The 25465-nt window shown below is 46.5% G+C and overlaps 1 protein-coding gene across 2 annotated transcripts in view; it reads left to right on the top strand.

The window, feature by feature from the left end:
- Positions 1–25465, top strand: part of Gsap (gamma-secretase activating protein) — a 77853-nt gene that overhangs the window by 46742 nt on the left and 5646 nt on the right. For both annotated transcript variants that reach the window (XM_057758714.1, XM_057758715.1), the window contains 9 exons: positions 153–235; positions 4261–4314; positions 14506–14634; positions 15414–15472; positions 16018–16049; positions 17513–17574; positions 19625–19720; positions 22814–22884; positions 23249–23343. In XM_057758714.1, the coding sequence (XP_057614697.1) occupies positions 153–235; positions 4261–4314; positions 14506–14634; positions 15414–15472; positions 16018–16049; positions 17513–17574; positions 19625–19720; positions 22814–22884; positions 23249–23343 (681 nt within the window). The remainder of the gene's footprint in view (positions 1–152; positions 236–4260; positions 4315–14505; positions 14635–15413; positions 15473–16017; positions 16050–17512; positions 17575–19624; positions 19721–22813; positions 22885–23248; positions 23344–25465) is intronic.

Genomic DNA, 25465 nt, shown 5'->3' with positions numbered 1-25465 from the left:
TGAACATTTTAAGTTGTAGATAAAATCATGGTGGTTACTCCCAGAGGCATGAGTGAGGTGATGAAAACTTATTGGCTTACTGGATTTGGTTAAATTACAACGTTGATTTCTCTGTTCTTATTGCGTTATGTGTCTTTTAAAAACCGACTCAGCTTCTTCCTACTGGAGCGTGTATCCAGATCTGGTTGGCGTGGACAGGCTCCTACCTTACTCCTCTGTGCTGACGTGGAACACAGTAAGTTAACGGAGTCCCAGCAGCCTCAGCACTGAGGGTTAGTGGTAGACAATTCCCGTTATGGAAACCAGTGCTATGATTTCACTTTTGTCTTGACTGATAAGGAACTGAGTTGAAGTTTCCTGACAGAATGTATAAACATCCCTAATCAGAAAGTCTAAAATCTAAACGTTGCAAACTCTAGAACATTTGGAGGGCCAATATGATTTCACATGTGAAAAATTTTACCACATAGCCTATATGTGTATGTATGTATGGTTTTGTCCACAGGTACACAATATATTCTATATAGTAAAATCCTATCCGCTGTACATGCATACATACATGCATGCATATGTCTACGCATTCTGAAATGCAGCGAACCTCTGCCATTGCCAGGAGTGTTTGATAGACTTGATGGAGCAGACACAAGGTGTCTGTGTCCCTCTTTCAACTGCCAGGCAGAGCTAAGCCTCAGTGGTCGTATTTTATAAAATGACATTTTTACTCCTGTGTTGACTAAAGTATTCACTAGGTTTTTATGAACGAGGAGTGGTTAGACCGCTGTGGACATACTTGGCGGAGTGCGACTTTTATGACTCCGTTCCCTGTTTTTGTAAGGATTTATAAAGAAACTGAGGTACTAAAGCTTCCAGCTGAGTTAGTAGTCTTCAGCTTGCTTCCTTCCCCTGCCTTTCTTCCTGTCAGTGTGGGCTCCTTTACAGCAGGAGGCAATGCACCAGGGGCCTGGCTGGTGCGGCCAGTGTGGGCTCCTTTACAGCAGGAGGCAATGCACCAGGGGCCTGGCTGGTGCGGCCAGTGTGGTGCGGCCAGCTGCTTCTCCTCGGCCCCTCTCAGCTACATAGTGGAACAGCGTGCTTGGTCCTGAAGCAGGAGTTGTATTAATAAGGAATTTAGAACAATAAATTTAATTTAGGCAGCAGGCATGGGGACTATGTACTAGGATAAATTGTGACATTTTTCATTTTGTATTTTGTCTATGTAGCGGTACAGTCTTCTTTTTGTCTTGAGATGTGGATTCATGTGGCCCAGCCTGGCCTGCCTCAAGGCCTGTGGAGCAGAGGACACCTTTAAATTTCTGATCCTCCTGCCTGTTCCCCCAAGTGCATGCGCTGCCATATCGTACAGTGATGATCGATTCATCTCTAAACGTTTGATGCTTACAATAGTAGGCTGTTTGTTTTGTTCTGTTTTGCTTTGTTCTTCCACCTGAAGGCCTTCTCTGCTCGTCTTTTGGGCTGTAGTATAGTTAGTGGGTTCCTTTCCTTTGGTGTAAAATCATAAGAGGAAAGACCTGGGCTTCTCCTTTAATGGGCACCGACGCGGTTGTTTTTCCTTTAGATGACTTGCAAATGCATAGGCCAACTCTGTGGTCGTGTAGCAGGAAGTCTGCAGGTTACACCATCGCATCAGGAAATGTACAGCTCAGTGTTCTGTGCTTCTTAACCACAGCTTTTTGTCTGAAGAGCAGAGAGCAGGTCGGAACCAGTGGTCCCTGGGCTGTGTTTGAGCTGGGGGTTGTACAGAGCCACTGTCCCAATGGGCAGCAGAAATTTATTCATTTCTCGGGGCTCTCTGCGGCACAGGCTCCTTGGTGAACACACACACAGTAACATCTGAGTACCCCACAGGAAAATGCAGAGAAACCCACGGTTATAACCTCTACACACTAGACTTATCTTGGGGTTTACCAAGTTGCTTTAAAACATCTTGTGGTTAGGATAAGTTACCTTAAAAGGCCTCCTTTAATCCCAAAGCTCTATGTATCTATATTCATCCTTAGCAATGATGTAAGCTTTACTCTTCTCTTCCCTAGTCTATAATCATCCCTAATGGTACAACTTAAAAACTTGCCACAGTAGGAAATAGCAAGTTCACATATCTGGGCCAAAAGATTGACTTGGATTTCTTTTTTTTAAATTTGAAACAAAGAATTCATCATGTAGCTCAGGTTAGCCTAGGAACCTCTCACTGAGACTAAAAATGTACAATACCACACCTACTAACAACTGAATTTTTAAAAATATCATAAACACTATTATAAGAGCACTATTATAAAAAAAGAATTTGGAAAAAAGAAACAAACAAAAAAATCCACTCACTGAATTTAACCAGATCCAAAGTCTATACATTTTAATGGACTTCTATATAGTTAAGTAAGATACCAGAAATTAGAATGTTCTTGCATATTGCTAATTCTAAAGCATGTTGTAATTATAGTTATTTTCAAATGTTATAATTATGCCTTTTAAAATGTTATTTAGACTTACATAGGTTGCTTTTATTGTCACTATAACAAACTAATGCCACAAGAAGCAACTGACTTAAGGGAACAGGATTTTCCCTCCAGTTTGGGGGGGTACGATCCTTCAATTTTAGGGGTTACAGTCTTCCAGTTTTAGGGGATAAAGTCTTTAAGCTTTAGGGGATATAATCTTTCAGTTTTAGGGGATACAATCCTTCACTTTTAAGGGATACAATCCTCCAGTTTTAGGGGATACAATTTTTCAGTTTTGGGGGATACAATCCTTCAGTTTTAGGGAATACAATTCTTCAGTTTTAGGGGATAAACTCTTTCACCTTTAGGGGATACAGTCCTTCAGTTTGTGGGGATGAAGTCCTTCATGGTGGAGAAAGCGTGCTGGCAGCAGCTGGTCATACTGCCCACAGCCAAGAGTTAGAGAAGAACAAACACTCCTGCCCCATTGGATTTACCCTCAATATGCAGTTCAGGACTCACAAGAAAGGGTGACCCACCCCAATCTCCCTAATTTAGATAATTCCTCACAGCTGTATCCAGAGGCCTGCCTCTGGTCTGTTTAGATGCTGCCCAGCTGAGAGCCAGCATCAACCACCACAGAACCTACAGACGCAGGGCCGTTTGGTGCCTGTGTGGCTGAGCGGTGATGGATGAAGCACACATAGGTTTTTAACACAGATGCTCTGAGCTCCTGTGGGGCTCAAGGGCTCAGATGTTCTGAAAGTTCATCCCTGCCTCACAGATGACCGTCCTTCTGTAGGAGTAGTGTGTCCTTAAGATACAGTCACTCAGACTCCAATCGGACATTTTTACACAGCAATCCTAGGCTGTTTTCTAACTACATTTGGAAGGAAATCTGAACTAACTGACAGAAAGGCAGACTACATACTTAACATACAGATACATTTTCCATAAAGTAAGGACAATTTGGGAAGTTTTATCCTTTTAACCCCCCCCCCCCCCTTTTAATGTACAGGATTTCATTTAGCCAAGGCTGGCCTCAAACTTACTATGGAGCTGAGAATGGCCTTGAACTCCTGATCCTCCAGCCTCTTTGTCCCTTGCCTGGGATTAAACATTCAACAACCTCTAGCTCATTAAGGTTGATCCAGTGCTCACTGTTAGCAGAATGCCGTGGTGGGCTTTCCTGGCATGAATTGAGCATGTCTTAGCTCAGCTGTTGGCCTGTGTGAAAAGTCTTTATGGGGCGCTCCTGTCCTGTGATCATGATGGACCTCAGTGTGTGAGAACCCCACCGATTTTGGTACCCTCTAGAGAGGAAAAGTGAAAGGGGGAGGACAGGAAGGAAGGTGTACAGATGGTTTGATGGTTTTATCAAATTATGACTTCAACGGTTCAAACGTAATTTGCCTCATTTGTTAAAAAGAAATGTGTTAAAGTGCAGTATTTGTTCTGTATTTCCTCCCAACCATCTTTTCTCTCTCTTTAGAGAACCGTCAGCTATTATTTAAAGCACTTTATCTTTTCCAAGGCAAGAGACAACACTGTGTCCTGTTATTTTTACACTAGGAAGTTATTTAAAGTAAAGGTTATCACACAGGAAGCTGGCTGTCCTTAGCTCTCCTGTCTGTGCAGAAGGCACTTCCTGAGAAGGCCGGAGGGTGGGGTGTTTGATATGTTGTGTGCGTGTCCTCTCATAGGAAGAGCGTGGGATGGTTGATATGTTGTGTATGCTCCCTCCCCCCCCCCCCATAGGAAAGCGTGTGGTGTTTGATATGTTTGTTGCCTTATCCACTCTCCCCAGGAAATTCCTGGATTAATGCTTGTGACAGAAGAGCTCCCGTTGCCTCTTATGAAGGTAAGTGGCTTTCAAAGAGGGTGAAAGCTCACGCCTGAGGAGACCTCTGCTGCCCCCGTACCACCGTGGTTCCAAAAAGTATTGCAACCTGCAGCCCAGAGCGGGGCGGGCTCTCTGGAGACTGGAGTCTTGCTCATAGAGTGTATCAGGTCTTAGGACTGCTGTTTGAAGAGCGAGGGAGGCTTTCTGAAGCTAGGAGAGAGTTACGGAGCTCAGTTTGAAACCTGGATCGCCAATACTTGCCACAAGGGTTTATTTCTTATCGAAGGAGCTCTTGTAACTTCCCTTTGGAGGCTGGAAGCTGTGTTTGATTTGTAGTTCCTCCTGCCAATGTGCTCGCGTGGCGTGCATGAACTCACAACACACACACACACACACACACACACACACACAGGGTTGGGACTATCTCATTTCCTGGTCCCTCAAAGAACAGCCCCTCCATTCCTCAAAGGTGACCGGCAGTGGCTTGCCATTTGGCCTTCCTCAAGCACTTTCCTGTGCACCAAGCTCTGGGGTTTAGTGTCTCTCTGCAAACTGCTGGTTTCAGAGTACAATAGGAAGGATGGGGTGGGGTGAGGTGAGGAGAAAATAATACACACATAGTTAAAACTGTTGCGGGGTGGGGGTGTCTTTAGCACCATCTCCCTACAGTTCCGTTGTTGCTTTTGGCATTGCCTCTTGTGATTACAGCTGGCCTATGCTGGGGAATCTCAGCTACTGGCAGCAGCGTCTACTTCTTGTGCTGAGGGCTTTTATTTACATTTGATTCTTCGGGTCCTTGCGGCTGGACGGCTGGGGAGGCACAGCGTTAAGACGGAGTCCGGCTTGCTGGCTCTGTAGCTTTTGGTTCTCAGAGGCCCTCGAAGACAGACTAGGCAGCAAGCGTGGAGCCATTGTGGAACCCTCCTGATGTAGGAAGATGAGAGGAAAATTCATGTTTCCTAGGCAGCCACAGGGCATGCCCTACGTCTTAGCATTTCATGGTCAGCGTCTTTACCAGTGGTTCTACAAAACCCGTAACGTACACAACCGACAAACCTGCGAAGGGGTTGTTTTCTTTGTTCTGTTTTCATGCTGGGCTTGAACTTGGGTCCTTCAGGGGCTGGACAGCTACCCCACACTCTGCTGTACTCTCGGTCTCCGGTGTAGCTGGGATTCCAGGTATATGATAATGCTGTGACTAGCCAGAAGAACATGTTCAGAAGAAATATAATCCACAGTTCAATAGCTTCTAGTGTAGAAACTGCTATTCCCTCCACTTCCTCTTTGTCTCTGCCATAGGTGTGTGTGTGTACGTGACTTAGTAGTCATGGTGATCTAGGGACATTTGATCAAATATGAACTCATAATGTTGCTATAGAAAGCAATGATTGGTAATGATTCCCCTGGGTTGGCATGTCTGAATTTATTTAATCCGTCTGCTTCCGTCTATTTAATTATCTTGACACGACACCCACGTTTTCTAGGGAAACAACTCAGTGGGAAGGTAAGGCCTGGCATGTGTGAGGCCTTGGCTTTGATCTCTTATACTACATTTATTTCTTTTATCCAGTTAAAGATAAGATTTCACTTTTATATATTCTTATACACGCAGCTTTTCCTTTTGGTTTACTCCCCTAAGGTTAGAAGTTAAGAATGTTTTATGGTAAGACACTGTGGCATTTTTCCGTAGCTTTTATTTTTTCTTACTAAACTAATATTCCACAAAAGTTGTGTTAATTTACACGGTCAAAAAGCTTTAGGGGACTGAAGAAATGAATCCTAGGTTGAGAGCACTTGCTGCTCTTCCAAAGAACGCATTGGATTCTCTGTGGCAAGTGGCTCACAATGACCTTGCCTCTGACTCTAGCCCCAGGGGATCTAGCACCCTCTGGCCTCTGTTGGCGCCTATACACACATGGCATACACAGAGAGAACTGTGTATACACATCCATAAATCTAAGACCAAAAGGACTTAGGAGTTTATTAGTTTTATTACAACCTTATCAACTTTGTGTGCTTTTAAAAGCAAGTACAAGGGAGCGATGAGAAAGCCTTTTGTCTTTTCCCTCATTGGCTTATGGTCGGCAATTAATTCTGTCTCACAGTGTTCTTATTGTATTATATTAAGTGTACTTTGATCATACTTCCTCTTTCCTAGGATAGTCAAGGGGCAGAAGGAGATGAGACCAACCCCTCCTGCTCTGTGTGAGCGTTTAGTCTAGTGCTATAATCCAGCTGTGTCACCTCAGATTTGCATGTTGCTTTGCCATTGCTGCTCCTGCAGAGGACCTGGGTTCAATACCAGCACCCACACAGCAGCTCACAACCATCTGTCACTTCAGTTCTAAGGGTCTGGCATCTTCCAGTCTCTAGGGGCAGCAGGCATGCACACGGTGCATGTATACCTATGTGCATATAGGTAAGCATTCATATGTTAAGGGCTGTGGACACCCAGACCCTGAATTTCTTGTGAACTTGTTTTCCTCTACTCTGAGCAGCCTGCAGCTGCTCTGAGCATGAAACCCTGATGGCAGGGGAGTGGGTTCTGGCGAGGTCTGCAGCTGAAAGATCCCGAGAGCTGGGGCGTGGCCAGAGCTCTATATGAGCTGCCCCTGAGCACAATTAAGTGGGCATTCTTGGCAGTCTTGTATCAAGGATGACAATATCCCATATTTCTGTCTGTCTGTGTGTGCGTGTGTTTCTTAGTCTCCAGCCCAGTTTCCGGCTCGTGTACCGTCCCATAGTGCGGGCACTATATTCATATACATTTTAAAAATCTTAAAAGCTCTAAGTTTGTTTTTTGTTTGTTTGTTTGTTTTTTTAAGTCAGCATATGGGAACAAGGTCCATGCATTAAAGATATGTTGCCAAAGGAACTTTCCTAAGAATGGCTTTGATCCTTGGTAAACGATGTGTTGGTCTGGGGAAGCAGCAACTTGTGTAAAAGATTTAAAATTGCACCTAATTTTATAGTGAGAAGAGAAACCATCGAGCTCTTTAACCACAGGAAGCCAGAGAGGGAACTACAGCTGTACAGATGTGAGGGGGAAGAGGTGAGCACGCTTCAAGAAGAGAGACGGGTGTCTTCTCCAAAAGTAGGCTTAAAATCAGACCTTCCTTCCTTTCTCCCTCTGTCCCTCTCTCCCTCCCTTCCCTTCCTTCCTTCCTCCCTCCCTTCTTTTCTCCCTCTCTTGCTTCCTTCCCTTCCTCCCTCCCTCTCTCCCTTCCTTCCTACTAATGTTGCCTGTCTTCCTTTTTGAGACAGACTCTTGTTCTGTAACCTATGCTCACCTTGAACAACTGGTCATTGTTCTTCCTCAGTCTCCCAAGGGCCGAGATTCCAAGTGGGCACCATATGTTTGGCTCAAAACCAGACTCTTTAGTGTATGTAATCATCTGTTAGGCCATTACTGAGTGGCTGAACCAGAGACTAGGAAGGCTGGAAAGATCTGAAACCCACCTACTCACAGCCTCTGACTTGAGTGCCGTGGGTTTCCCAGGACGTAGGTCTCCTGGGCGTCTGGGAGCCTGTGTTTGCTTCCTGGGCTCTTTTCCATCCAGACTTTGTTTACTGCTTCCCCATTTCAGGGTGGTTTAAAGCTACTTGAACTAGACAGAGCAAGGGAGGAATTTACTACTTATTGAAGCATAAAATACACTAATTTTCCTTACAGCTCCCAGTGCAGACAGGTGACATCATTTGGGGAAAAGATTTGCTAGCGATCTGAAATATTAGCATAACCACAACGTACCAGCTCTCTAGACCGTTGTTTTGGCAGAAATAAGGCACGGTCTGCTGGTTCTCAGGGAAATTCTGATTTTCCAAAGTTTGGAGTGCATGTGTTTCTAGAGAGAGTGAGCTATAGTGAGTTCAATTACTTTTGTGAGCTTGCCTTTATGATACCACAAGGCAGCATCAGTGACCAGTCACAGAGCTTCAGCTAGTGAGCTGGTTCTTCTTGTGCTTTTGTGGAGATGGGATCGCCTGCCTCCCAGCTATAAAAGAGAGCCAGACCCAAGCCTGAAGATTATTATTTCTGTTCCTGTCATTTTTTAGAAAAATGTTTTTATGGAGCTATATATTTTTCTCTACTCTCCTCTGTTCCTCCCCTCTTCTTTTCCTTCCTTACCAGCCACTCTGGGGTGGGCTTCTCTTCTCTGTACTTCTACTTGGAGATGTAATGTTCAGTCTGTAAGACTGTGAGGAAGGTAATATCTTACTCGACGCTGGCTTTCCGCGGGCATATACTCCAAATGTGAGATATGCTGGTTACATTTAAAATAGTCCAGCCTACTAAAAACAACATGGAGCGGCTGATAAAACCCCCAGATGGGTCAAGGAAGTGGAATTTTTGCCTGATGCTGGAGCAGGAGGAGGCTTATTTATATTCATGAGACTGCTTGTGGCTGTCTTAGGGGTCACCCTCAGGAATTCAGGTCTGCTGTCACATGTCAACACGACTGTGTCTCCATGCTAGAGACAGTGCCTTGTTGCATTTCTCTGCACAGCTGGTACTGAGATGAGATGCCCTGCAGATCCATGAAGACCCGGGCCAGCTCTTGGTACACAAAGGGTTCTCTCAGTGGGCACCTCCTCCCCCAAAAAGATGCTGATGAGCCAGCAGAAATGGGACCACAGCCAGAGGGTCTTTCAGAAATGAGAGGTGGATGTTTGCTCCCCCAGCAACGTGCAGATGAACCGGTACCACCGGCCCTGTGTTCTGTTTCTGGATCAGTTGGCAAACCAAGCCATAAGTACAAGATGAGTTTTGAAGAAGAGATGGGAATAACTTTCTTTCTTCCAAAGTAAAAAGTTAAAACTCCCTTTTGTACAGAGAAACATGCCTTTTGGCCATTCCTTGACAATCCGATTGCTTCTTAACCCGGACACCAAAGACTACTAGCTAAGCTCATATACACATTTAGTTTTCTGCAAAACACTTTTGTATATTTTTAAAGATTTGTTTATTTTTGTTTATGTGTAAGTGTGTGTGTGCCTGCATGTTTGTTTGTGTACTTCATATGTGCGGGTGCCATGGAGACTCCTTGGGTCCCCTGAAACTGGAGTTACAGGCAGGCATTGAGTTATCCCATGTGGGTGCTGGAAACCAGACCCAGGTGTTCTGTAAGAGCGGCTGAGACATCTTAACTGCTGAGACATCTCTCTCGTTCTCATTTTGTATTTTTAAAAGGCCACTGGGAACTAGACATGGTGGTGCATGCCTTAAATCCTAACATGCAGGAGGCAGAACTCCATGAGTTTGAGGCCAACCTGGTCAAGTCAACCAGACGAGTTTCAGATCGACCATAGTGAGACTCTGTCTTAAAAAACACAAGACCCAACTGAATTCTTTTCAGATAGTTGGTATGTGTATCATGAGACTTGTGGTTTTAACTTTGCATGGTTATTCTCCACGGGGACAGAATTTGGAGCCCTCCCAACTTTAGTCAAGTGTCAATTGAGTGCCCCGGGCCGCACCCAAATGCCATGTGAGGTACTGAGCTGGGCTGGTAGGGTGGGCATGTGCAGATTCAATTTTCCTTTTCCTTCAAGGTGTGACATCTAACATTAAAAAAAATAATAAAATAAAAGCTACATTTTTTCCTGATCATGTTGGCTTTCGCTAGAAGCTGGGATTCTTCAAAGACAGAGCAGCGCATGCGCTCTACCTGGCTCCTCGTTCTCAGTCACCGCTGCCCGCTGCCCGCATCAGCCTTCAGGGTTGTGCACCAAAAGCCTTAGAACCGGCAGGAGGCCGACTGCGCTCACCAGGATGTGCTCAAACCACGTCTTCAGCTGAAAGCTATGATCAACAAGGATCATCCCAGGAACCTGAAAACCTCACGCGGCTTCAGGCCACTCCCCTTAACAATTACGTCAGTCCGAAGCCGGTGTTTCTAATGGGCGCCTGAGGCTGGAGTCGCATGCCGGCGGCCGCTGTCCACTACCGACTGTGGGCAGCAATTGGCTTTTTCTCATCTCTCAAGGCCTCGTCTCTGATCCATCCTTCCCGCCAATCCAAACCCAGAGTCTGGATTTTGCCTTCACTGGCTTTGTTCACTCACTAATAGCCCCGGTGAACATACCGTCTTTATCTTTTGTTTTCTTAAATCTGTTTCCCTGGAACCCCGTGTTTCCCAGTCTCCCAAACAGGCCTTTCAGTTTACAGCCGTCTTTGCATGTTAGCAGGGTAAACATCAGGCCACTGACCAAATGCCAATGGTACTTCCCAACAGTCAGAAAACATGGCATTATAATCGGCCAGCAGACTCTCTGAGAGACCTGTAAGTTCATGTGAGAATATTTATGGGACCTCTGACTAACAGTATTTCTTACGAAGTGTAAGTTTCAATTTTTGTTTTGTCTAAAATACAGATCTTTGTGTTGTGTTTTGTGACCTTTCCTGGACAGACATGAACCACTGTCCACTTTGCAGATAGCGCATCAAGAACAGACTAAAGAGATGACGCTAGCGAAGTACAGCTTGGTGAACCAGAGAGTTCATTTCTGGGAATGTTTCCATATAGAAGAAGAGGGATGCGATACCTTTTTATTCTGCAGTTTTGAACTATTTGAAGGCACAAACTTTAAAAGGTGTAAGCAACTCCAGGGGAAATCCCTGTGTGAGCACACTGTCTAACCATGGATACTCTAGAGACCCCGTGTGAGCACACACTAACCATGGACACTGTAGAGACCCTGTGTGAGCACACTGTCTAACTATGGACACTCTACAAACCATGGACACTCTAGAGATCCTGTGTGAGCACACACTAACCATGGACACTCTAGAGAGACCCTGTGTGAGCACACTGTCTAACTATGGACACTACAAACCATGGACACTCTAGAGACCCTGTGTGAGCACACACTAACCATGGACACTCTAGAGACCCTGTGTGAGCACACTGTCTAACCACGGGGCAGTCTAGCATGCTTGAAGGCTGTTCTCTGCCCACAGTTGTTTTTCTGTTATTCTTGGTTGACTCAAGACTATGAGAAAAACGAACTTTAAAAATACATTTATCTCTCTGTGTATGTGTGGGTGTGCAGGCAGAGGAGGGTTGTGGGAGGTGATCCTCTCCTTTCTCCGATGGGCTCAGGAATAGAACCCACGGAGCCATCTTACTGGCCCCCAGTGATTTTTTTTTAAGTGCAGAGAAGATTTTTTTTTTAAAGCCACAGTGTGAGTGTAGTCTTCTGTCAGCAGGAGCATTTGACTTAAAGGGACTAGGCCATTCAACAGTTCTCTCCTTGGACAAGATTGAAGTAAATCCCGCTGTAAACCACTGTCAAGGCAGCCAGCCTATAGCCAAACTGACCACTAGATGGCGCCACAACACCAGCTAGTTTTCTAGTATTGGCTCTAGTGTTCCATGGCCAGATGTAGGGAACAAAAAGGCGGTAGCTAAGTATGCAGGACTTGTCTGACTTTTAAGAGTATATTATTATTGTTGTTGTTGTTATTATTATTATTATTTTCTAGAGAGAAGGGATAGGCAAAATAAGTTTGCCATAAATAAGGGCAGGGCTCACCTTTCATTCAGGGAAAGCGCCCTGACCCCAGCACTCCCATGTACCCTGGAAACACGTCTTAGTTTTCAAGGATGTGAGATTTTCTATCTCTGGGAGAAGGGGCTTTGGCTGTGTCGGCCGTTCAGGTTTCTAAATAAAAGTATAAAAGCATCACATAACTGACCTTACTGAGATTCCCAAATCTGTGTGAAGTCTTTCCAATAGCTTATTAGTCACACCGCAGTGTGGTATTAGAGCATTTGTGTTCGATCGAAGTGTACTTTATTTAATCATCATTATTTTATTTTTTTTCCCTTTTAAACGTACTATTCAAAGATTTCGTACATGCATTGTCCTGATTAAGTTCTTCACTGCACTAAGCAAACACTATGGCTGAAAACAACCCGGGAGGGAAAGGGTTACCGCAGCATGCAGAGACAGTCCATCATGGAGGAAAGTCATGGCAAACACCCACAGCAGGCACCTGGAGTCAGGAACTGAAACACAGGCCACGGAGGAGTTCTACTTCTTGACTTGCCCCCCTGATTCTCTGATTTCTCACAGACCCCAAGATTACCTGCCCATAGACCACAGCACTCGCAGTGGGCTGGGCCCTTCCAAGTCAATCATCAGTCAGGAACCGCACGTCTGATAATGGAGGTGTTGTCTCCCTTGCTGATAGGCCAGTCTGATGATGATGGTGGCGTTGTCTCCCTTGCTGATAGGCCAGTCTGATGATGATGGAGGCGTTGTCTCCCTTGCTGATAGGCCAGTCTGATGATGATGGAGGCGTTGTCTCCCTTGCTGATAGGCCAGTCTGATGATGATGGAGGCGTTGTCTCCCTTGCTGATAGGCCAGTCTGATGATGGAGGCGTTTTCTCCCTTGCTGATAGGTCAGTCTGATGATGGAGGCGTTTTCTCCCTTGCTGATAGGTCAGTCTGATGATGGAGGCGTTTTCTTCCTTGCTGATAGGTCAGTCTGATGATGGAGGCGTTTTCTCCCTTGCTGATAGGCCAGTCTGATGATGGAGGTGTTTTCTTCCTTGCTGATAGGCCAGTCTGATGATGGAGGCGTTGTCTTCCTTGCTGATAGGCCAGTCTGCTGATGGAGGCATTTTCTTAGTTGAGGCTCCCACCTCTCAGATGACTCTAGCTGTGTCAATTTGAGAAACGAAACTAGCCACTCCAAGCATAAAATTAGATTCGACCTGCCCCGTGTCCACCTCTACCTCCTCCTCATCTTCTCTGCTCTCCCCCATCTTCATGTGGTCCTTTGGAACACCCTGAACCCATTAGTACTCCCGTATGATCATCCTCTGGGCCATGAGCAGCGGTGCGGGCAGCCTCTGAGACACCGTATCCCTGGAGCAGACTGGGAGGGAAAGGCTGGTTTCAGTGTGCGGCTACAGTCTTTATAAAGTAGCATTGATGAGTACTCTTCTTTCTCTAGTAATGTGCAGAACACCTTCCATCACTATGAAAGCTAACAAGTACATGCTTCTAGTTTGACCAGCCGGCTGGGATGGAGTTTCCAGGTCAATGCCATGATTTCTCTGCGTCCTATAATGTGAATATGTGGTGTTTTTAGCAGTAGGGGCTTACCTTCAGGTTCTGGGGGGTAATAAGTAAAAGCAGCAAACAGTTTATGCTTTGAGGGGGTCTCTAAGTTCTCTTATTTTCTTGAATTCTGTTAAGTCTGTTACCACAGTAAGCAACAGCTATTAGACCACACATGTTGTATCTAGCCTTGGTCAAACATATGTGACTGTATCATAAAAACCAACTGATGTTAGTGAGACAGGAAAATACAGCAGAGTGAAGCCCAAAATGGCTTGCTGCCCTCCAACGTGGATGTATACAGACGCAGCATATATAAGAACGCCCATGCTGTATGAATGACCTCGTAGAGCGGGCTATAAAATCCCAGTGCTTTGTATAGCCTTTGCCATTGAGCTTCTGCCTGCTGGCTCTGGCTGGCTTCCTTCCGTGGATGTGCCTATAAACCATTTCTGCCTCTGCTCTTGCCCAGGTGTCCTGTCCAATTTCTCGTTCTGCAACACAGAGACCTGGAAATCCCAGTGCACGATCAGCAGGCTCCCATGTTTACAGATAATGTTTTTCAGCATTAAATACACATTAGCGTAGTATTTTATTATTAAAAGGCAAATAATAATGGTTACATTCTTCAAGACAGAACAAATAACTAATAATTCAAAGATCTAAATGCCAACAAATACTCTTTGGAAGCATTTAACAGCTATTGTGAAATTCGCTCATATTCTTCTGATTACTAGGTTTTGGAAGTGAGTAAGCCTAGGAAGGAAGCAAGTCCATTCCAGTTGCTCTGAGTTACAGACACAGGACATAGGGTGGTGGCATCTCCCCAGCCAGGAGAATTGCTCCCTGGGGAGGAAATGCCTTTATACAGGCTTTCTGCTGAGCCCACCCCCACTGGGAAGTCCTTAGTTTTGGGAAATGAGCTGTAGGCCTCTCTGTTGTAAATGGGGAGAGAAGAGAGGCCAGAGCTCCCCGAGTCTCTTGACTGTCGAATTCTCATGGGTGTGACTGTATCATGAAAGATGTAGTCGCTCAGAAATGCCAACATCCAAAGGACATGCAACGAAACGCATGTAGTCCCTGCTATGGTGTGGACCTCAGTGCCTGCTTCTCACGCCGCTGCTGTTCGGTTGCAGGTCTACAGCTTGACGGGGTACTGGGCCAAGCTGAATGCCAACCTCGAGTATGTGAAGTACACGAAGCCCCACTTACACTACCATAACAGCGTTGTGAGGAGAGAATGGCACAACCTAATCTCTGAAGAGGTGAGCGTGCACACACACACACACACACACACACACACACACACACACACACACACACCTAGCAGTAGAGATGGAGTGAGGCCAGCCACAAGGCTGGTTCATACTGCCTGTGCTCTTCCCTGTCACCAGGCTGCCTTACCTCAGTGACAACCCAGTGGCAGGCAGGGTCACTTCTGCTGTCTGTTCTTTGAGGAAGGAAAGGGAGTAGGAGAAGCAAAGGGGTGTGTAGCACGTCCATGGCAGAAGCACAGGGAACATGTCTCAGATACAGTTAGGTTACTTGAGTAGCTGAAAGTTCGTTTAGAGAAACGTAGGTGTCCCCAATCAGTGTCTGCTAGGGGTTAGGAAGAGGAAAAGTCCGTGAGACAGACTGTGAAGGGGTTGGACAGGGAGCTCTCCAGGGAAATGAAATAGTTTTGTATTTTGATCATGGTGGCACATACATCTGCACACATGATAGAATGGCATAGGACTAGACACATGCTATCACATCCATTTCCTGATTTTGACATTGTAGTCTAGCTATATTAGATAGAAACATTAATGAGACAGGGTGAATGGTGCCTGGGAACCCTGCTCTACTGCTGTGGAGAGGCCCAGGGTCCTGTGATTATACTGCTTGAGAAAAAACTTTAATTAAAAAATAGGTGTTCTCAATACATGGGAAATAATATTATTTTTGAAACCTTTAACTACACTGATTTTTGTTCTTAATATTAAAAAAAAATCTGTCCATGAAATTTCCACCTTCCATGTTCCTGACATGCTCTCTCTCCTAGAAAATGGGGCAAAGAAGGTCCACAGTGTATGTGAAGAACATTCTCGACAATGCAGCCAGGTAAGTGCCGCTGGCCTGGTCGCCTGCCTCGGTGGCGTGCGCTCGGTGAAGGGCTGTCCTTGGCTTCCTCTAGACCACGGGAAAGCCTCTAGGTTAAGCCTCTCGAGAGTGGCAGCCTGGGATGGATGGCTTGAGATGGAGAGGTGGTGAAGAAGGGAATGCCGTTGGGGGTGGAAATAGGTAGTGAGCTGTTTTAAGTTGCTGGTGGAGCTGGCTCTTATTTTGAAAGTGGTTTCTGTGCAGAGGCTTCATCACGGAGAGCTGAACGTGGAGATCCGTTCCAGCGGCAGTTCTATTTTCTGCCTCCATTATTTCCAGTAACTGGGAGCTGCAGTTTCTCTCAGTAATTGCTGTGGCTGGCACTAAAGAGCTTTGAGATTAATGTGCCCTTTGGTACTGAGCGAAGTTTTTGAGTTCCCTGGTAGGCAGAGAGCAGCTTCTCAGTGGTTTTGTGGGGCTTTCGAGGAGGTATATGTGTGCCGTGTCGGGACTCTACGTTTTTAAAATGATGGTTCCTTTGTAAAGAACACACCATTTCTTTGCAGGGTGATTTCTAACATGGAGTCAAAGGCACTGGGTAAGAAGAGACCTGTACTGTCTTGTTTGTAACACTGTTCTTCTGAATCAGCGGACTGGCAAGAAAATCCCTTGTAGCAGGATAATGGGGTATCATCGATAGCAACAGCTTTTAACAGTGACCACATAGCCAGTCCCATGTCTGTCTTGGCACCGGGTCCTTCCAGGGGCAGCTGCTGAGTATGTTTTTGCTGAAGCAGTCCCTGGGTGTTGGCCTTCTGGTTTTCCTCATGCCTCCTCTCAGGGCTGATCTAATTAGCGTGGCCTCTGGCTGCTCTGCAGGGTGCACTTGGTTCTCTTGCCTGAGCTGCTCTCCCCAGCTGTCTGTGCCATCTGTGTGCCTTTCATTCTGGTTCCCACCGGGGTCATGCCCTGGACTTGAGCAGTGTGGTTCTGTAGGGTGGACACCAGCTTTGGTTCCGAGGCTGTCACATGCCAGCCCCCAGTACCTACACTTTGTCTTCTAACCGGGCCCAAGCATTTCTGATGTTGACCATGCTTCAGGAAGGACAGCCTTCATTAAGGAAACTATTTTTAATCTACTCCTGTTTTATGGGCCTGGATGTTTTCATATGTGTGGAGACCCTATAGAAGGCGTGTTACGCACACTCAACAGCTGAATACACAGCTCCGCGAACCATGAAAGTGACTTGTGTCCTGGTAGACCATCCTCCTGTAGTGGGGGACTGTGCCCTTCCAGACAAGGCATAAATGGGTGAGATCCATTCCTGCTGTGCCTAAAGGCTGTGCAGTGTGGGAAATGTCGCTGCCTAAGGGAGATTTCGGAGCTCTGCTTTGTGCCAGGCCTGTGAGCATCATCTTGAGGGCAGTGGCTTCCTTCCAGTGCCAGGCTTTGCTCCACGTGAAGGATGCTGTTCGTGCCTGAAACTGAACCCTACAAACTGAGGGCTGTTAAGTTCATATTCTGAGTACTTTCATCATAACCCAGAGTGTTAAGCAGGGTGGAAAAAGCATTCGTCCTAAGGTGCCAAGAACACCCATGCCTTTTAGAAGGGAGCATCAGCCTGTGGGTTCTGTCCTCCTTCCTGCTCTGGGCTTCTGGGAGAAGAACCCAGTGGGCATGCCAGGAAAACCTACAGAAAGATCTGCTTGCCTGTTTGCCTTCCCCGGCCCCTCCTGTCCTGTCAGTGCGGGGTCAGGCAGAGTGGGGAAAGCGACTTTTGTTTTAACTCTCTCGCTGTTACATCTCAATCTGAAAGTTTGTGCCCATCAGCATCATTCACCCTAGTAATTGCTGCCTCATCAGCTCAGTAATCTTCAAGGCTGCTGAACTGTGGGGTCAGGAGATAGAAGGGAGCCACACAGTCCTTCCACTGAGGCCTGCCGTCTCTAGAATTAGGTCTCTTGAGGGTAAGAGGCTCAGGTCAAGTCCTGGCTTGTGTGGTTCTTCTAGCCCTCTTCCTGAACACTACCTCTGATGATTGCTCCTTTGTTCACTTGCAGAGCCAAGGTTGATACCCCTCCTACAAGAGGAAGATCGGCACCAGAGGCTGCTTGTGGGCCTGGTAGGTAATCTGTGGGCTTCTGTACTGCGGGCGAGCAAGTGGTCCCAGAAAACCGTGGGCAAAGACAGATGGCATTGTCCACTAAGTATTCAGCAAGTGCCAGCACTGTAACCCCAGGTGTCCAGTAGCGAGCAGTTCATGTGTGATTTCTGCCCTCTTGGCATGTGTAGTCCAGCAGAGGAGATGAATCCGTCACATAAATAAGCATGGGATTATAAACTGTGATAAGGAGCACATGTGTGCCCACATTCTGTGATTCCAGACACGTGCCCCTGCTTTTAGCTGCTCCATGGGTTCTTGGGATCTGTGCTCAGGTCCTCGGGTTTACGTGACAATCACTTTGATCCACTGAGCCATCTCCTGGCCTGTTTTTGGTTTTTGACTATCAAATTGACAAAATTTTACAAACCATATTAACAAAATTCAGGATAGAGGGAATTGGCTATTGTTATGCGACACGCTGAAAATGAAGACAAACTGTTTTGGTGGCATCTTGCAAAAGCGTGAGAGCCAACCAATTTTACTTCCAGGGGCTGAATCTGGTTCAAAGTTGTGGCTATGGCAAAACCCTTTTCTTCCCCTCCCTCACTTTCCAATGAGGCTCTAAGCGAGAGGGCACTGTTTCTGCACTGACTCTAATGTAAACTCGGTCAGGTGTGATCATATGTGCACACTTGTGTGTCATGTTGTTAACAACAGTGAAGAAACATGTACAATAGGAAATAAAAAAATTATAGTACATTTCACAAACTTAAATACTTCTGTTCATTGAAGCCTGTGTGCATAACTGAATAGGGAGACTGGAATAGGTGTGCGTAACTGAATAGGGGAGACTAAGATGTTCATGCAGGTGCCAAACCATGAGATATTTTAATTTTATTTTTATTTCAAATTTTATTTGTCAATTTGATTGCGATATTAGATATGTTTTATCCAGGCCACTGACCTCGATCCCACTGTGTACCTAAGACAAACTGACCTTGAATTTCTGATTCTCCTGCCTCAGCCTCCCGTATGTTAGGATTGTATAAGCATCAGGCCAGGCGTTGCTTTTCATCTTTATAGTCATCACAGAAAAGTTAAATAGCACAAAAGTACATAGTAATTCTTAAATAAACATCTTTAAAAAGCCCAGTGCTGAATTGAAATGCAGAGACATCGTGTCTTGTTGCATCCTGAGGTCACGCTGCGTTCATTAAAGTGGAAGGTTTAAGGTTTATGCAGTTTTATGCAGTTGATACCCTGGACAGTTCTCACCAGGTGCTCATTGCACAAGGATCTCTTTAGCTAAAACAACAACAGCAACAAGAAAATCCCTCTTGCTGAGCGGGTTTTTAGGCCAAAAGAGAGAGCAGGAGAGGGGGCAAAAGGAAGGGAAAGAAAGACGTGAAGACAGGGTCCTGTGGATGCAAACCTTAGAAGGGAGACTAGGGCTCGGCGCAGACACAGAAGCCTGAGATAGAAGAACCTGTGAGGTGGGTGGCGCAGTGTACATGTGGTGTCTGCTGCATTTCCTTCTAGGTCTAGTGTCTGTCCTTTCAAGAGTCCCTACTGGCACCCTCCTGCCCCCTACAGTCTCTGTCTCCATGGAGAGTAATCACTCCATGAAACATGGTCCTTCTGCAGAGCACAGTCCCTCTGTGGAGCACGGTCCCTCTGTGGAGCACTGTCCCTCTGTGGAGCACAGTCTTTCTGTGGAGCACGGTCCCTCCATAAAGCACAGTCCCTCTGTAGAGCACTGTCCCTCTGTAGAGCACAGTCTTTCTGTGGAGCACGGTCCCTCCATAAAGCACAGTCCCTCTGTAGAGCACTGTCCCTCTGTGGAGCATGGTACCTCTGTGGAGCATGGTCTCTCTGTGTTGGACCTGTTATTTTTCCAGAGTGGTTAGTGTTGTAGTTTTCTTCTTTTAGGATGTCAGGGGTGAAGGGTTTTTCTCAGATCTAAGAAATTTTCATGCCGATATGAAATATTAATAATAACGCTAATTGCAACTGGCCACACATATGTCTGGGCCTGTCCTGACTCATCTAGTGCCTCTCCTGTTCTCAGATGGTGTCTGAGCTAAGAGATCATCTATTGAGACACCTGCAGGGTGTAGAAAGGAAGAAGATCGAACAGATAGTTCTGGACTACGTTTCAAAACAGGTCGGTTTTACCTTTTTTCCTAATTTCAGCCCTACCCATAGCCCCATGTCGAATTCTCAAGATGTCAGCCAGTGAGGCCACTGGTTGTTTATGTGTGTTTATGTGTGGTGTATGTGTGTGCACGTGTGCAGTGGGGGGTGGGAGTGCCCATGGGCATGTGGAGGCCAGAGGTTGAGTTAGCCACCCTCCATCACTCTCCACCTCCGTTTTGGAGACAGGCTCTCTCCCTGGCCCTGGATGGCATTTGTGCAGCTGGCTGGTCAGCTAGTGGATTCCAGGAATCTACTGTCTCTGCCCCTTCCATTATGAAAGCCAGCCTGACTTTTTATGTGGTATTGAGGCTGCACCTCAGGCCCTTGTTTTGCGTAGCTGGCAGTTTAGTGACTGAGATGCCTCCCCAGCACCCTTGTCCCCCACTTTGCTTTTCAGCTTGGGTTTTAGAGGTTTCCATCTTCAGCCTGGTATATTTGATGCTATAGATTGAAAGGAGGGCAAAAGGAACATCAAACAAAGAAAACTTGTTGTGGAAGGCAGCTTTCTGTCCTGCTTCAACTAGCGGTCCTATGTTCATGGAAGCATACAACAATAAGACCAGGGTAGCTACTAGGTGGCCACTTCTCATTTGGCCACTTCCACTTCTTTATTAAACAATAAGCCTTGATTTCCATAATGAAGTTTTATACAGATATGAGAGAGCTTGCACTTTAATTCATAATTGGCTCCCAAAGCCAAACTTGGCTAGCTTCCAGCTCAGCTCTCCCCCACCACATCTATCATTGAGATGGCAGCTCATTGCCTGTTCGCCATGTACTGAGACGGCATTATTCAAATTAACGACACCTGTTCATATGTAGATGCAAATGATGTTCTGAGACTGGATTTCAGCCATATTTGCTTTTTCACAAAGCACCGAGACTGAAGTCTGGTCCTGTAGAACCTAGAAATAATACGCTTGACAAATCGAAGTATTCAACGACAAAGAGAAAGAAGTTTCCATGATTTTTCCCAGTTTGGGTAAGATCGGCCTGCAAATGGGAGAGAACTCTATAATCTTAATATACTAGAAAAGGCTGGATGTTGTTGTATAATGTTATTTATGGTTGGAGTGTCCAGGCTTCTCTGACTGCCTCTCAACAGAATGGCAGTGAAATGCCCTTTAAGAATAAGGTGCTGACCCACCCTCTCCACAGTGACAGGATGTTCTCAGTCATCCGTCTCTCTTCAAAGATGAAAGTCCTCTCTGTTCTTTTGGTCAACTTTAGTTTTTAGAACAAGGCCAGTTTCGAAGCAGTCTAGTAAGCAATCCTGTTGATGAGGGCAGATACGCAAGGTAGAGGTGGCTTCCTGGGGTCTGCGGTCTTCAGGAATGAGCAGGAATTACTTGCATGAAACCACGTCAAGCCAGCAAGACTTTGTTGCACACATGGGTCATTTTCAGCATTGCTGGTTACCCAGACGTAGCTCCTCCCCACAGATAGCCTTGTCTGCTTATGACACAAGGCCAGCTATAGCCATGCCTTTGGTGATCATACGGAGTTGTACATAGTGGCACTGAGGGGTTTGTTTCTCCACACCAGGTGACAGGCAGCAGGTGGCTTTCAGCTCAGGATGTGAGACCGGGGCCTTCTTGAAGCTTAAGGGCATTGGCTTAAAAAGCCTGTCATACTGAGGGTTTTCTTTTGAAGCCACCACCAACAAAGCTGGTGTTGGTGCCCTTCTCTCCACGCCTGTTTTCTCTTTTCTCTCGGGGGACTTTGCTTCCTCTTGGTGTGTCTGGCGACTGTGTCATTTGTATTTCCTCAGCAAGGGGCTGTGTACAGAGGAGCTTAACTTTAGCTCTCCGACCCTCATCTGAGCCTCTCTGCTTTATTCTTTTTTTCTCCTCGTGGAATCTCGATGATGTCTGTGGCACGTTCTACAGACGTCTGACGTTCACTTCATGGTGTGATGACCGCTGAAGAGCCATTGGGAACAGCTTCCGGAGCACGAAGATGCTCCCACAGCTGTGTCCGAGATGTCGGTCACACCTCTTTCTGTTGACTTGAAGTTCCCCCTTCTACAGTGCTAAGAACGTCCACTCCAGCATCCGTTCTCACTCGGCTTCACCGTCTTCATCACATGCGGTTTTCACGCTGGGTTGTGCCAATTCCTTGAGCCAAGAGGCCTAGAAATGATGCCTGTGTTGACCCAGAAACACCATGCCCCTGACTTACCCAACTTGCCCAGCTGCAACCAGCCACGCCTCCAGTGCCTGGCTAGAGGGTGACCAGGCAGTCTTTCTGGAAATACGCTCAAGGAAGTTGGCGTAGAACTTGATGATGTTGTCCGCACGTAACTTGCTTTCAGCAGAGAACCCTGTATGCCGGAGGCTGTGCACGGAGCTCCTTTCTGCCCCGCCTCCCGCTCTTACCCTGCGTGCGGGTACCCTGGTCCGTGATGGACAGCCGTGTGGAGACAAACGTGTACAATTAGACTAGGTTTCTAGATAAAGCCCTAAGGCCAACGAGGCATCTGGCTTGGGTGATGCTGTGTTGTTTGTTGAGCACTGGCTCCAGGAAGTGATGTAACTAACATTTACAACAACCCCGGGAAAGCGCTCCCTCCCATCTCACAGAAGAAGACCCTGAGATTTGAGAGGATGGGTAACTTGCCAGGGAGACACAGCTCCACAGAACCTGACGCTGGGGTCATATCTCCCCACAGGCATGTACACGACTCCATGCCCCTCTCTCGTCTTTCTTTGCTCAGCTCTCAGCCCTGGCAGTGTGGCAGGCTGACAGCTACGCCATTGGCATTTGACCTTCACCAATGAGTGAGGGTCCGTGTGGATGGTGGAGCTGGCTAGCTTCTCAGGGGAGCATTGCCAGCACAGACAGAGGGTACTCTGTTACAGTCGGGGCACATTTCCAGGCGTTCCCTTCTGGATCCCTGTGTCTCGGAACTGATTTCAGAAAGGCTTGTTGTATGGTGTGCCTGGCCGCAGCCCGAGGGCCAGCTGCCCTTGGATGTGCAGTCAGAGCTACAGAGGTGCAGCTGGGAGGGCGTTGAAGGAAGGGATGCAGGCTGTGGGTCACGAGTCCTCTTTCCTTATAGCTGAATCTCATTTGGTGCATGCTGGAGACCAGCTGGAGGAAACACAGTGCACATCCTTGGGTTCTCCACCTGTACGCAAGTATTTCTCAATCTCCTCGATCTTGGCGTGCAAGTCTGAAGCAGTGCTCACCAGCCCCACCACCACCTCTTAGTTTTAGACTCAGAATTCAAGGTTACTTCAACTGTTCTTTATGGTGTGAGGTTGATGAGGAGGGAGAGACGCATGAACCTACTACTTCTAAGAAGGGAAATTTCAATTAGTGTAATTTATAATTTATGAGCACACTGAGTATGGTGTGCAATTCTATGCTTTAGGCTGCTGGTCAGTCTCTCATTCCTGAGGCTTTCCACGGGGTACAGCCTTTCATAGGAATCTCTGTATGTGGTACTCAGAGCCACTACTCGAGGCTGACATACTGTGTTGTTTTTACCCAGCAATAACCATGGCAGCGCTGCACACTTTGAAGTCTTTCACCTCATGACCAGGATTTTGGATGCCACAAGCAACCTGTGCGTTCCTCTGCCTCCTGGTGAGTCTTGGCTCTTTGGTTGTCGGGTGGTAATAAAATTGTTTCTCACATGGTCTCCAGAGAGTAGCGCCCTGAGTTTCAAGATGGCTCCCATGTGTCCACAGCCGGCTCTGGCGGAGGATAGCCTTAAGTTGGTCTCCGTTGGCCAGACCTCCCGCAACTGCCTCTAGGGAGCAGTTGCATTCCGTTCTCGTGTGCATGTCCAGCTGAACCTGCACCAATGGTGCCTCTTCAGGGAACTTGCTCCTACGGCTTCTCCTGCTTTCCTCAGTGGCGAGACCTGAGGGTAAACACAAAGAAGGGAGAGGTCTGGCTTGGTGTCAAGGATCAGGCTGGCCCTTAAGCGCTTCAGATTCTCAGAAAAGCCCTAAGCAGGCTTCAAGGATACCCTCAGCATGCATGTGTACAGTTATTTATGTAAGTGGTCCTTAGATCAGTCCCTGAATGTGTGGAGTAACTATTTCCCGCCAGGTCACGGACAAGAAGTGAAAGCAGTTACAAACACTAGTGGGAGTGGAATAGGGTGATGTTTACAGAAGTCGGAGCAGCGTAAGAAACGCACAAGCTCCTGTTTGCCACAAACGTCTGTCTTGTGTTGACTTTGTCTCCTTTACTGTAGGAAGAGTTCTAGCATGCGATCAACTCTCTCACCCTTTGTAAATGTGCAGTGCAGTAGCATCTGCAGGCAGTGTTGTGTGGTAGCTCTCCAGGGATTTCTCAGCTCACAAATAACCTCTTTTCACATCCCATGGACAGCAACTTCCCTTCCCATGTCCCGGCCTGTTATTTCTCTGACTCTACTGTAGACCATTCTTATAAACAGACTCATATAATATTTCTCACTTCTGTGGCTGGCTTCTTTTAACCTCCGTGGTGCCCTCTAGACCCACTCATTTGTCATGGATGGCAGAATTTCTTCCTTTTTAAAGCTGAGTAGCATTACATGTTTATGGAATTTCCATGTTATTTGCCTGTTTATCAATGCACATTTGTGTATCTTGGCTAGTGTGACCAGTTCAATGAACATTAGTGTACAAATCTTTTTAAATACCTCGCCTTTAATTCTTTTGGGTGCTCAGAGGTTATGGGATTGATGCTGGTTCCATTTTCAGCTTCTTTGAGGGGGTTCATGCAGTCTCTCTCAGTGGCTGCACCGAGTTAGAGTTCACCAGCAGTACACGAGGGTTCGAGTTTCTCCGCACTCTTCCGACACTTACCCCTGTTTTGGATGCTGAGAGGCAGGAGGTGATACCAGTGTGGTTTTGATTTGTATTTCACTGGTTAGAGATACTATCTCTCTATGTAGTTCTTGACTAGTTGTACAGCTTCTTTAGGGAAAAAAACAACAACTCTGTGTAGATCTCCTACGTGTTTAATAAAATCAGTGGTCATCTGGCTACTGACTTGTTTTATTATTTGTATGTTCTGGATATCAGCCCCTTATTAGATTTCTGGTTACAAGTATTTTCTTTCTCATCTTGTGCCTGCCTTTACACTCGGTTACCTTCCTTGCTTTCCTTCACCTCGAGCCCCTCAACCCCATCCCCCACCCCATTGCATCCTTCACCCCCAGCCCCTCAACCCCATCCCCCCCCGCCCCATTGCATCCTTCACACACATCCCCCCTCGAGCCCCTCAACCCCATCCCCCCTGCCCCATTTCAGGCTCAGGCAGCTCAGGGTGGCTGCAAACTTTGGCAGCCAAGTCCTTGAACCCCAGATTCTCTTACTGCTACTCCGAGTGCTGGGATTGCAGGTGTGATTCAGCACGCCATTCCTGCTTCTCCTTGTCTGTTAAGGGCTATGTTCTTTATATGATAAGGGAAGAGAGGGTGAAGTGACACTGTATGTGTGTGCACACGCGTGTGCAGGTGTGTGTATGTGTGTACAAGGGGTCAATACATGCATGTGTATAAGGGTGCTTGCTTTTCGGGTCTGCAGGACTAGGGAGATTGTTGAGTTTCAAGAGTCAGACACTTAAGTAAAAGGAAAGAGTGAGGAACTAGCAAGTAGAGTTTTGTTTTAGGTTTTTTGTTTTTGATTTTTTTTGTAGTTTTTTTTTTTTTTTTTTTTTTTTTTTTTTCTGAGACAAGGTACCTGTCCTGGAACTAGCTCTTGTAGAC

The sequence above is a fragment of the Chionomys nivalis genome, chromosome 26, assembly GCF_950005125.1.
Source record: "Chionomys nivalis chromosome 26, mChiNiv1.1, whole genome shotgun sequence".
NCBI classification, from domain to species: Eukaryota; Metazoa; Chordata; class Mammalia; order Rodentia; family Cricetidae; genus Chionomys; species Chionomys nivalis.
This window is presented reverse-complemented; position numbering and strand designations above follow the sequence as displayed.